The sequence below is a fragment of the Monopterus albus genome, unplaced genomic scaffold, assembly GCF_001952655.1.
Source record: "Monopterus albus unplaced genomic scaffold, M_albus_1.0 scaffold32.1, whole genome shotgun sequence".
Taxonomy (NCBI): domain Eukaryota; kingdom Metazoa; phylum Chordata; class Actinopteri; order Synbranchiformes; family Synbranchidae; genus Monopterus; species Monopterus albus.
This window is the reverse complement of record NW_018127912.1, coordinates 1,123,458-1,137,330: the sequence shown is the minus strand read 5'-3', so window position 1 is coordinate 1,137,330 and position 13,873 is coordinate 1,123,458. Positions and strand designations below refer to the sequence as shown.

At 39.4% G+C, this 13,873-nt stretch overlaps 2 protein-coding genes across 2 annotated transcripts in view; both read right to left on the bottom strand.

Moving 5' to 3' along the window:
• The window catches only part of LOC109958447 (TRIO and F-actin-binding protein-like), a 4,177-nt gene extending 3,208 nt beyond the window's left edge, over positions 1–969 (bottom strand). Inside the window, exons 1-2 of the mRNA XM_020597096.1 lie at positions 658–969; positions 222–456 (exon numbers count right to left, since the gene is read on the bottom strand). Coding sequence (XP_020452752.1) covers positions 222–456; positions 658–879 — 457 coding nt within the window. The 5' untranslated portion in view covers positions 880–969. The remainder of the gene's footprint in view (positions 1–221; positions 457–657) is intronic.
• Positions 893–12,526, bottom strand: LOC109958446 (uncharacterized). Its single transcript, XM_020597095.1, has 12 exons — positions 11,295–12,526; positions 9,362–9,501; positions 6,977–7,143; positions 5,676–6,808; positions 4,961–5,100; positions 4,504–4,657; positions 4,345–4,422; positions 3,381–3,413; positions 3,118–3,186; positions 2,838–2,927; positions 2,527–2,621; positions 893–1,294 (listed from the first exon to the last, which is right to left on the bottom strand). Exons 1-12 carry the CDS (start codon positions 11,442–11,444, stop codon positions 913–915), a joined length of 2,631 nt encoding a protein of 876 aa, XP_020452751.1. The 5' UTR covers positions 11,445–12,526; the 3' UTR covers positions 893–912.
• Positions 12,527–13,873: the final 1,347 nt, after the last annotated feature.

Here is a 13,873-nt window from a genome sequence, read left to right as displayed (position 1 = left end):
TAATAGTAGAGAGTAAGACGTAATTGCTTAAAAACAAGTTTTAGCATGAGGTCTACAGCTCTCCCAAAGATTTCAGCCACATCTTGTGATTTACATCAGTAGGTAATCAAACTAATGTTTTCAAGGTCAGTAATAACTTGATGCTTGGAAATTCTACTTCAAATGCTTACAGAAAGCATCTGCTAAGAAACTGCCCTATCTTGATTTGCGTCATGCTGTACCTTTAGCAACTGCCCGCCTCTCATCCTGCAGCATCCTGTCTCTCTCTTCCTCCAGCTCCCTGATCTCCCTCTCATGTTTCTCCTGCAGCTCCTGCAATGCTTTCTGATGGGCTACTTCCATGGCTTCAAGTCTGGCCCTACAGGGAGCCCCAGGGCCGCATAGGCTATCCACCTCTATCTCCATGGCTGCACGTTCCCTCTTAATGCTCTCAACTTGCTTTCGAAGACTGAGGGCCTGGCAGATGGATTTGCAGGGAATGTATGGGGGAGGATGAGATTTAGAGAAAAAAGGAGAGAATAAGACAAAGGAAGAAATGGGGTGGGAAGACTTGATTTCCAGTTTGGAATCATGAATTTGCTTCTGGAATGTCTTCATAGAGTTCCCACCTATCACACTATTAATTATCTGCTGCAGTGAATGTAGTTTCTTTCTTACCTCTTTTTTCAGAGCTTCAGCTGTGTTTGTTTGAATGGTCTGGCCACCATTTATAAATGGAAGAGCCCCCTTTGAGCTTGATACATCAATGTGTGAACCAGTGCCAGACTCTTCTGCTGTTTCAAGGCTCAGTTGATGAGTCTGGGGACTAATCAGAGATGGTGATGCCCCTGTTGTGGTTGACTGATTATCCTGGGCTCCAATTAGAGACTGAGTACTCATGTCCTTTAACGTCAGTGTCTCAAATTCTACCCACTACATGCTGACCTCTGAATCCTTGGTTTCTATAACAGGCACAGGTACACTCCCCTTTTTCAGCTCCATGGAGTCCCACCTGCTGCCCATTTCACTGAGGGGGACCCCCTTCTCAAACCACTTGTTCCTCTCCTCCAATCGCTTTGCTTGCTCGCGGTCCCAGCCCTCCCCTTCTCCTCTCTGGCTGGCTGGAGATAGGTCTGAGTCCAGATCTCTGTCTACTGTGTGATAGTGGTGATCGGCCTGATGGGAGTTTGCATCTGTGATGGTGGAAGTGGTAGGGTCATAGACGGAGTCCGTGCAGGTGAACTGAGCGGTAGGTTGGTATGACAACGGTCTCTGGGGGAGGGGGTTCTCTTTCTCGCTGCTGGTTTCTGATTGGCTGAAGTCAGAATGAGGGAATGACAGAAGGGTAGAGTTACACACCAGAAGAAAGACGACAGAGAGTGTTCACAACAGGCAGACCACATGGTTTGCATTTGTTCAGTGTCCAGGAATTTTCCTGTCTATGAAACATTTGTTTAGTTAATTCGATTGAGGATTTTACTATATATTTTATGAGCAATACGCACAAATATTCTAACTATTAGGGCTTCACCAACTAGGATGCCCTGAATTTGTAAATTACTAATCATGATTAACTGTTAATTTATTATTACAAACAGTCATCCAAAGTCACAGTTTTATTAATTGTTTTAATATTTAAAATGGATAAATAGCTATGAAATGGACCTTGAAGTGATATTATTTTGTCAAATGCTGTTCTCAAGGTCAAGCATGAACTCCAAGCCTTTTTTTTCTTAACTTTATTTTATGATTTATTTAATTTTATTCCATCTTTAAGAAATATGTCGGTATGCTATATTGGTTCTTATCAGCGTGGAAAATGTTTTGATATATGTTTTTATATATGACGACACTGTGGTCAGCTATGGATTTGTCACCTATGCCTATTGTCTAACTTTTATTTTTGCTTTTTAAAAATCATATATTTATTTTATCTATATTTAGCTTCAGCTTAAAAAATGTATTTTTCAAATGACATGCTGTTGAATTAAATATAGTACAGTACTGGGATGTACACTTGGCCTAGTCATTTTATAAGGTTTGCTTCATGAAAATGTGGTTTTAATATGTAACTGATTTATGATTATATTATACAGTAGTCTCCCTGGAGCAATGTAAAGTACCTTTCCTCAAATGCTATGCTATATTATAGCACAAATTTTATGTACCTGTAATTTACTTGATTAATTTATTTCAAGCCACTTTAATTTACAATACTTTTTACTCCAATATATTGATCTGATGGCTTTAGTTTCTACTTACTGTATACAAACCATGATCAGCTCATACAGTATGATGCTTTTATATAGAATAAACTTTGCAATACTAAAATTTTTTAAACTTCACCAAATACAACATTAAAATGCTACTTATATGTTTAGCCATCAGCAATAATAATTGAATATTTAATATCATAGTGGCCAGTTGTTTGCATTGAGTGTCTTCATTTTTTATACATTAGGTGCATTTTGCAGACAGTTTTTATATACTTTTATTTTAGTAACACATTCAATGTAGGACTTGTTCCACCACTAGAGTCAAACTCACCGTGCGTTACTCTGGATTGCCTCCTTTAGTATCTTCACCCAGTTCCTCCGTATTCTGGAGGTCATAGCAGAAAGTGTGAACACTGCTCTCTTTGTCTGGAGGAGATCAAAAGACAGAGCAAAGACACACACACACACACACACACACACACACACACACACACACACACACACACACACACACACAGAGTTGAACAGGAAGCATTCAAACATGAAGTTGATGTGGAAATAGCGTGACGATGGAGAAGTGTCTGACTGTCCATCTGTACTGTACAACACTATGAGCAAAACACAAGTATAGTAAATACATACTTGTATTTGGAGCCCATAATTCCTCTCTACATCACAGTCTGACACATTCACACAGGATGTCAGGTCGATCTCTCCATCCAGGTCATCTGACTGCAGCACAAAAAGAAGAGCTTAAAGGTAATATAGTCAATAAGGTTGCAACACAAACATCATAGAAGAATGAATGATCCCTTAGTATTTTTTATGATGGCAAAACCTGCATGAACCCAGTTCAAATCATGTAGATTGAAATTCCTGTAAATGCTGTAGGTTAAAATATAAGAGCAATTTAACGCCATACCTCCTCAGCCTCAGAGTCTCTGTAGAACCTCAACCAAGTATCTCCCAGAACAAACCAGTGTTTCTTCCACTGAGCAAAATAAAATAAGTAAACATAGGATTAAAACACATTTAATTTCTGGATATTTTAAGGGTCAACTCTTGTTCTTGATGTTTTGTATTGTCTGTCGTTATGAATGAGATTGTGGTTACAACAGGACTTGCAATGGAAAACTACTTAATTTTAGATTAATTAAGATTAAATTTACAGAAACCTCTGCTTACCTTGCCATGATCATCCAGTCTGGACATCCACCCCTTCGAGTAACAACATCTGCAATTAAAGTTTTAAGAACAAGCTCTTCAAAAGCAGAATGAGTGGTTTCTGACTCACGCTTGACTATGAAACTAGAGGAAACGGAAAATGTCAGTGGCAGACATCAGTGTCTGTCTGAGATAACTACATCACTGAAGCATGCACAGAGAGGCAGGCAAAGCATTAAAGCATGAAAAGTAGGAAATATACTACAGAATGGGGACATGAAAAAAGATTAGGTGTAGCATTTGCAAACAGTGATCATTATTGTAAAACAATGGGAACTAGGAAGAGAAAGAAGAACTGGTGAAAAGATTGTTAGAATGACTTAAGAGCAAGCAGATTGTTGGAGCATGATAGCACAAAATAACAGGAAATACTCACCATGTGTGCATCATATTGTGTCCGATATATATACATATAAAATAAACAGAGAGATTGAGAGAAAAAAAAAGCATGATGTGAAGAGAAAGAGAAGAGGAAGTCGCCACAGTGTGATCACACATGCAGTAGCGCTTATTATTACAGATGGAAATGTTGTGTGAAGGTCTGTGAACTACTACTAAGCTTTGTATGGTTGAATGCACTTCACAGCACTAAAATATTAAAAGTTTGAATACTTCATTTTGTGATCATCCATTCTTTTGTGTTTGCTAACCCAGCAGTTTTAGGCAGCGCTGAGACTGCTGCTGTGAACCATCCTAGAATCTATTAATAAAGGTGATAAATCACATGAACATTCTGCCCTGAAACTCAGAGGGCTAACTAATGTTTTTTTTTCCTGCAAGGTGCTTCAGTGAGAGGGGTGCCTGAGGAAAAAGAGCTGAAATAAATATCAAGGAGCTACTTTAGAAGGAATGTATGAATGACCCATTTTCTCTCAAACAATCACATGATTTATACAGATGCAGTAAGTCATGGGACTATGCTCACCTGCATTTGCGTACATTCAGGGCGAGCTCGCTCCTTCAGCTTTGGGGATCTGTGCTTTCCACTTTGATCATCTGAACTCTTTGATAAAATAAACGTTCAGAGTTGCACATTTTGATGAGTTTCAGCATGCATTTTATTGTGAAAATTATTTAATTGTACCTGTGTATGAAGAGATGTTGTTGACTGTCTTCGAGATAATCGTCCGTTCTCAGAGTTCCGGTGTTTCTCTCGTCTGTCTCTGCCTCTCTCTCTGACTTTCCCCCTCTCATCTGGCTCAGGCCTTGAACTGTAGATATTTATTTCATCTTGATAGCTTCAGAACCAAATTAAAGAAAAAGTAAAGAAAATGTACATATATTTATAAAACTTAACTTTCACATACCTATTCAAAGGCTTAAAAAGCACTCCTACTTTCTTTGGCCTTAATTAAGGCAATTACTTCTGACCAGTTCAAAAGAGGCCTATTTTCAAAGCCATTTGTACTTCCTGTGGGAGCTACTGTTTTATTAATCTTCAAGCCACAAAATGAAAAGTTTAAAGGAAAACATACACTAAAATAAATGACCTTCTGAACAGATATGATACTGTGATCCATGAAGTATGTGGTACTCTTTACTTGTACATCCTGAGTCTGTGATCCCTGCATGGGCTGGGACTCTGGTTCCTCCTCCTCATTGCTGGAAACTCTTCTTCTGACTCCATCTGGATTTTTGGAATATCAGCTAACACTATGTAGTCCTCTATGGTCATCCCCACCTCAGATACAGAAAAGTGTTATCAACATTTTGCATGATGTATAAAAAGTTGTCTGTGACAAAACAAAACAGTGTCTACAGCCATGCTAGCTGACTGGTCTGTGAGGCTATACTTAGGCAGTTGTGCTACAGGCAGTTGTGCTAAATGCTGCTGTTAGCATGCTAACGTTTACAACATAGACTGTATGGTTCACAACAAGGGTTATCAACTATCCATGCAATAATTGTGGAAACAGTTCTCCCTAAAATAGGAATAATTATCTATTTAGCTAGCTAGATAGACAAATAAATAGAGTACTTTATTAATCCCCAAAGGTAAATTTTGGACATACTAGACCTCTTGGTGGTGCTACATAAAACATCAGGGGACTACCAAAGTCATTAGGGTTCATTTTCTAGGTAACAAAACTAATACAAAATATGTACAAAATGCCATTGCAATCCATCCAGTTGTTGAGGTATTTCACTCTGGACCAAAGTGGGCCAATCGACTGATTGACACTGCAATCCATAAATTCATGCCACTAATGTAGCTAAAGCTAGCTAATATTAGGTATATTAGTTACCAGTGCATACCTCCTCAACTTCTATTGCTGCATTCTTGGGTTCAGAGATCAACAAGGCCTCCATGCCTCGTCTCATGTTGCTCCTGCTTCTGTCACCACTGACCGTATTATTCCCCTCAATGCCATGATCATTTTCTGTGTTTGCAACATGTAATGCTGAAGCATCAAGCACCTGAGAGCCTGCACCTCTTCTTGATGTGGAAGAACCACGAGACGGTGGGAGGCTGAGTAAGGAGTGTGAGGACCCCTGCCAGGAACCTTGACAAGGACTTGATCTACTGTCTCTGGAGTGGGGCTCCCTCTGTGGTGTGTGACCGTGTGTACCATAGCTGTTTCTGGATGGTGATATTTCCCGGCTGTTACGAGTGTGAGTATTGGCTGAGCTGTTGACAGTTGTTCTTGTTCTTGGAGATGCTTGAGATCTCTCATATAAGTTCTGCTGAACAGCTGAGGAGCCACGATAAGAGATAGACTCCAAATTCCTGTAGAGTTTCTCAGAGTCTAAACTGTGTTGGTTTGAAGTCTGTGATGGACTCCTGAACTCCTGGCTGCATTCATTTTGGGCACAATAATCTCCATTCTGTGAATGGAAGGAGTCTGTGTGCCAGTGAGAAGGAGTGGCCCTTCGGGGTGAGGTGGTCCGAGAGGCAGTGGACCCCCTTCTGCAAGATGGACTGGACCTGCCTGATGTATGCCGAGAAGGAGCATGCAATGGGAGCTGAGAGGAGCCGTGAGATGAGGCATGACTCCTAGAGAGGGAGTTCCCTCTCTGAGTTCCCGCAGGAGATGATTCACTTACCTTGTAGTGGTCTGGACTCACAGAGTTGTAACGTGTTGGAGAATTTCTCTGTGAGTTGGTTCCTTTCCTAAAGTTGGAGTGGTAAGTGTACTTATGTGGGGATTCACTTCTCCAAGTTCCCTGTATATACGTCTCTGAGTTCCTCCTTCTGGAGGGTAAACCAAGGTTGACATTTCTGTAAGGGACACAGGCTTTGGGCTCCAGAACATAGTTGCCGGGGAGGGGATGTCCCTTCTCATAGTAACGATATGGCCGCGTGTTTACTTCCTTCGTTTGCCATTCATCATCACGTCTTCTCTCTGGAGAGAAGTAACCGCTTTCCTGTTCCCTGTCTCGTCTGGACTCTGAAAATAATACAGATCTGTGGTCAGTGCCTAAATATGTGGCCTGTAAGAGAGCATGAACATGAATTTCATGAATAACATAATAATGATGAAGTGTCAGGTTCTCAAAGGTCAAGGTTATGATAGTGCTCTGTAGGTTTGTAGGAAAACTGAATATCTATGACTGACCTCCTGCCCAGTGGGACCTGCTTCTGCCCCTCCTCTCATCCATCCAGGAACTTTCTGTGCCTTGGTGGGGAGAAGGGTCCAGCTGGGTCATATCTCCTTGTGCCACAGAGTGCCTCTGTAAGCTGAGGGATCTGGTCCTCTCTGGACAATCCCACGGATTTGGGGAGCTGGAGGAAGCAGTACAAGGTCATCACTGAGATTTAGACCAGGATGTTAGTGCAAACAGTGTTTAAATGTAAAATACACCCATGGAGAATTTTATTAGATTCACCTGTAGAACTAAATGCAATCTACTACAACAGCCCTGTCACAGTGTTTGTCTTTATGAATCTTATAATGTTTCAGTTCTTGGTGAATATATGTTTATTATAGAGATCATAGTTAGTTTTGTACTAGCCTGCACTATATTTATTTGTGTCACTATATTTTTGTACTCCAAATTTACTTAAACTGATCAGCAATAACATTATGACCACCTGCCTAATAGCGTGTACACAGGAGTCAGTGCAGCAGTTGGTTGTCACTCATGTCACTCTGCATCCTCTGTGAATCTGTTTGCTTCCATAGTTCTACTGTCAAGAAGAGCATGCATGTGTCAACCATTTAGTAATAAAAAAAATATTATGAAATGAATGAAAACTGTGGTCATGAGGACAAGTTAGAAATATTTTTTAGACCAACTCAACAGCCTCCCCACTCGAGGTGTGATATCACCACTAAAGCCTCTGAATGTTTCTCTTCATAGAGTATGTATGTAGAGTATTTCTCATTTTCAACCACTTTAACAAAGGTAAAAAAATATCTGTTGTAAAGTATAAATGGAATTTAAAAGTTGAATCTAATAGATCAACCTCATCATCAGTGAGCTTTGGGCATCCATGACCCATGTCACTGGTTTACTGTTTGTCCTTCCTTAGACACTGTTGGTAGGTACTGACCACTGCAGTCCAGGAACACCCACCAAGACCTGGAGTCTGGGAGATTCTCTGACCCAGTCATTAGCCATCACAGTCTGGCCCTTGTCAGTGTCACCCAAATCCATATGCTTACCCCTTTTTCCTGCTTTCAGCACATCAACTTCAAGGACTGAATGTTCACTTGCTGCCTAATATACCCCACACACTGATAGGTGCCATTATAATGAGATAATCAGTGTTATTCACTTCACCTGTCAGTGGTCATAATGTTATGGCTGATTGGTGTACAGAATATAAGAAAGTGAAAACAAGTTTCTGGCCTCTTCATGGATGTAAGACCAATGCACTTTTGTGTTTGGCTAAACTATGGACACCAGCTAGTCATTAACATTGTCTGCCTGTCTGTTTAGTTGGCGCTGGACATGTACTGTACACAGTGAGTTTGTTTTCTTGCCACCTGAGTATTCCTGTGCTCATGTGTCTCAGACTGCTGAACAAGCTGGTGGTGTTGCCTCAAGTCTATTCTCAATTCAAACAGCAAACTTGATAATACATCTAACTCTTTTGAGGCTTGTGTGTTAAAATCCTATCTATCAGTTATAAAATAGCTGCAGGACAACAGACTGCAATCATTTTACCTGGTCCTTACAAACAATATTTAGAAGAATTCATTTCAGACCCTATTACTCATTCTGATGAGATTCTAACTGCAGTGGACCTCAATAATCACCTGAACAAGGCCTGTGATCTGATTCATTCATTTGACTCATTCATCGGTACTTTTGGCTTCACTTACTATGTGCATGAACCTATTCACTACAGGGGTAACACCCTTGATCTGACTGTATCCCATGGAATAGTGGTGTCTGATCTGTGTCTTCAGTCATGTTACTTGTGCCATTATGTCAACTAAGCTATGTCACAGTTTTGCAGTCGAGTCATTAAACCTCGAATCCAAGTTGTCTCCGCTACGCAAGTCCAAGTCATCAAGGTCTGCATTAAACACAATTGACACAGCACGCACAATTTTAGATTCCAAACTTTCTATCAGTGTATTGCATCACTATATTGATCAGCAATTTGATACATAAAAATCACTTATAGAAAGGTGGAGTGTATGCTTTGATGGAAGTGTGCCAGATACAGCGTGGCGCAGGCAACCATAATATCTTATTATATATCTCATAACTTAAAAAAAAAGAAAAAGTCAGGGTCCTCGTCTCCAACTTTCGAGTTTGAAAGAAGTCTATGCTTGAGTCCGAGTCCAAGTCCGAGGCATCCGTTTTCAAGTCTAAGTGAAGTCACGAGTCTTGGGACTTGAGTTCAAATCCTGAACCCGAATAGTGCAACACTACTTGTAAGCTAATGTTATGTAGGTTATTTCAAGAAACATATGTGCTCATTGCTCCGGGATCTAGTTCTTAGCAAAGAAAAGTGGTTTCTAAAATCAGACTACACACACAGTTACCTGGGTTGTATGTCAGTGTCACAGATATTAGGTTCCCACTCAGAACTCTGGACCAGACTCCAGTCATAGGTCCAGCCACCACTGAGGTCATCACTACTGGCACTTGTGGTCACCTCAGACAGATCATCATCATATACATCCTGGTTTATTGAGCACAAAAACACAGTTTTAAGTATCAGGATAGTCCAGCGACAGGCAATCTGTTACTTTACATGAATACCTATTTTAGAAGGCACAGTCAGGTTGTTAATACAGGTGACTGTGGCATCAGTTAATCTGCCTGTTTCCAGAAAACGTTTTGGTACTTCCTTTTGTTTTCAAATAGCAGTTATCACACTTGATTGTTTTTAAAATAATACACCAACAGTGTCACTTATATCAAATTATGACCCTGATAAAATTACCACAGCAACGGTCATGGCTGGGGTCTTTTATCTCATACATTTTAAATGACAGCAAAACACACAGCAGCATACACTTACCCTGTAGACACTAATACATAGCCATCCAACATCACAAGCCTAAATATTAAGATGTGTTTCACTTACTGTGATGGTTTGCTGTCTTTAGACAAATGTGCTCTTAATGCTTGCAGCAGCTCTCCTCTCCTCTCCATTCATTCTAGCTAAGCCAGTTCATTAGGACTGCACAGGACGTAACTCAAGCTAGTCTCTGGCCATGCTCATCATTATTTCATTGCTCTAGTGCTTTTACATTACTAGAGCCACCCACTCAAGTCCTTTTGCATCTTTATCTTGATCCTTCCCTCAGTTTTATTTCTAATTTACAGAAGAGTTAAATGTTTTAGTTCCTGATCTCCTGTCTCAGTGTGGGTTTAAAGAATGTAAAGTGCCATCAATTTGTTTTTTTCTGATTAAAATAAAGTCTACATAAAAATCTTGGTAAAAATTACTATTTTACAGTTTAACTGAAGTAGGCCTGTGTTGTATGAGTGGATATGTTTGCATGTCTTATAGGTGGGTAAGATTACACCCCCTTCCCCAGGGACTATAAGGTGCTTTCATTAATTAATGATACAGAATCAAATGCCACCTTGTTGTATTATCCTACTCCCACCTCCACAGTAGATTCACTTGGTGATTGTGTTATAGGTTGACAGTGTCACCTCAGTGTGGAACTGTTTTGTCACACCTATGTAATCATGTTGAATGGTAGCAGGTCATTTAAAAGCTCTCGACTTCGACCCTATTATTCAAAATGTCAGTAGAGTCATGGGAAATCTAGTTTCAGATGTTTATTATAGTTCATAACGATCTTATTTTAAAGTTATGGTTTATAAAATTGCTTTATATTTCTGTCAAGTACTTTGTGGCAAGGTTGTATTTATGCATCACAAAAGAAATGCAAGACAACAATCTACAATCTTTTTCATTATCAATACATCTGACAATAACATATCTCTATTCAAATTGCATGTTTTGTCTGACCAGCAGACAAATACCCAAAGATGTTGGGTTTACAGTACTATCATAAAAAATGGTGATTATACCAAATATTCACTTTAAGAAGCTGATACAAATGAATTTTGGTGCAATTGCCCTTGTAAACCATTTTTCCAGCTTGCTCCCCATTAATTTCCTGTCAACCAGCTAATCAGTTTATGAACTAATCAGTTTAGCTAGAGCTTTGTTTTCCAGATGTCTGGTGAAAAAATTAAACTGTCATGTATACAATGGCGTTCAACAGGAAGCCAATAAGAAATCTTGGCCCTAGGAACCCCTGAAGGTAAATCTGCCTATGTCTGAAGGTCACCTTCAAGTCACAAGTGAGTTGCTTCATAAATTATGTTTGTTTTATTATTCACTTTTAGTAATTACCTGTTTTGTTGTTTTTCACAGCGTTGTTTTGTGTAATTTTGAAAACTCTGATAAACACAGGCCCAGCAGAACTATTGAATAATTCATGTACCTACCCACTCCTCTGCGCTGTCCCGTTGTGCAGCTGCAGTGATATTGGTGCTCAGGTGCATGTGATCTGGTCGCAGGCAGGAGCTGCAGCGGGAGGGGTCAAAGGTGTTTGGCTGGAACTGGCAGCAGTAGTAGTCTTCAGCAGGGGGCGCCATGTATATCCTGCTCCGTCGCCCTTGTTGTCTGTAGCCCTTGGCTGGGTATTCTCAGGTACCTCAATATAGCCCTTTGATTGATTAATTCTCAGTGGTGTTATTTCCCAGGAGGCTCTTGGTGAACTTTAGTCATAGTTCATTAGCATAATATGAATAACAACCATCATCAAAATTCTTATTAGGAAAGCTCTAAGAAATTAAAACTTAATCTTTTAGATTTCTATGTTTGAATTGCATATATTCAGACAAATGACACTACGAATTAAAACAATAACTTTGTGCTGTTTTGACTATAAATAGACCTCAGTGAGTCGTGCTGTCACTAACAATGTAATAATTCAAATACTCCATTCACTGAAACACACATCACTACTGATGGGCTACCTTTACACCTCCAAGCAAAAAAACTGTAACAGTGTATAGTGTAACCATTACATAGAAGGAATCGTCTAGCACATGGTATCTGACAAGGTCCATAAACTGCAAAAATATGTAATACTAAAAGACAAGACACTACCTTCTTGATGTGATTCAAAGCTATAATTTCCCCCAAGATGACACACTGTTATTTAATTTTCAAGAGAAGATCCTTTAGTGAAAGCTCAGTTCTTCGTATAGGCATGAGGTCTACAGAGGTTGGGGTCTTTTTTCAGAAAACAAGCTTTCATTGGTTCTCACTTGGGCCCAGTATGGTGTCTGTGTCCTATCAAATATCATTTGTGAAACATAGCACTGACTCTTCTTCACACCTGACTGATGCACAGATGGTGCAGCCACAAAGAGGAGAGGGTTACAACAAGTTCATACATATTAAAAAGTCAAATGAAATCCTACTAAGAATACAGGGAAGAATAATAAAGCAAGTAAACAACTGATGATTTGAGTGTTTTGCCCTTTTGCCCATGCAACTCTGAGTTTGTATGGTGGTTATACTTTACAGCTCAGCATAATTAAAAGATACTAAGGAGTTATTATCAATATCTATGCAATTGGAGTAAAACTTTAAAGGTTGTCTTATTTAATGTTTGAGAGGTTACAATAATCACTGTCTTGACCACTGTTTTTATTCATTGTATGCTGCACTTCTACCATGCTGGGGTTTGAAAAGCACACATTCTTAATAGAATGGTAATATAGAAGCAATAACTTGGCAGTTATCTTGGTACAGTACTAGTAGGTAGGACATTGGCAGTGCTGTAGTTTAATTTGTGTAAAAGTGTAATTAAAGAGGAAAATTAAAGGTCTGTATAGGAAAAAGCATTTTAAACTAAAATGAAGAACAATGTGGCAATAATAGAGTAATTATATTAACAACTGATATGATACTTTCATATATAATTTTTTCATCTGCAACATTTCTGTGGATGTTTGATGAGCAGAGTGGGATCTGCAAGCAGATGGAGCACAGGCATTTTCTCTGTGTGTGTTTGTGTGTGCGTGTGCAAATTTAGACCATGTCAGAAGCTTGTGATGATTAATTACAGTTTTGTAAGCCTACATTTCGTCAAGCAACACTATCACATGAACCTCAAAGACACAGGAGTATAATTAAACATTTTTGGCAAGTGAAATGACAATTAAGGAGAGATATTTTTGTCTTCTGCTGTGTCGCATGCGTACTGTAGGCAGCAGTTGCTATAATGAGAGAGTAGAGCCAGTATCCATGGAAATGCAGTTGGAAAAGTTCAGCTCACAAAACTTAAAACCAACAGGAAGGTAAACATGTCAATGAGTGTATTAAAGCTACTTCATGTTGCTGTGATATTTTGGTTCATTGCATTATTGTGAGAGCTGCACTTTAGCTATTTTTGCTGACATTAAAATGATAATGACCAAAATAGCTTTTTGTAAGTGATACACACAGAGGAAGGAGGGCACCAGTGTTGTACAAGCTCACACTTTGCATGAGTTAAATCAAAGTTCAGTTCACACACATCGAAATGAGCTAGTTCATGTTCATAGTTCATATTCACCTTCATTTTCTCCATTTTAATTACTTTTTAGCAAGCTGCTCTGAGCAGTAAAAAGCATTTTTACTGTAGAACCTCCTCCTACCCATCCATTCTCAGCCCCCAGTAGCTGCATTGCCAGATTGTTTAAAATATGTTATGTATGTCACATGTGAACTAACAAAATAAAAGGGCTCTGGCATTTTGCGTACTGCCATCCTGATTTAGAATGACACCCAAAAGAGAAGGAAGTAAATTTAGCAAGGTTTGAAGTGGCCAATATATGGTTTCTCTTAAATTAATTAATTTGTAGGGAATGATTTCTATCATAAAGTCTATTCTGTGTGAAGTGTACTGTGCATATTAGTGATATATAAATATCAGTTTAGCTATACCTGGATACTCTTTGGCAGTGGATCCCTGAAATTAGGCTATCCTGCCGGTGAACTCAGTGACTCCCCGCCATCTCCCTCCACTTTT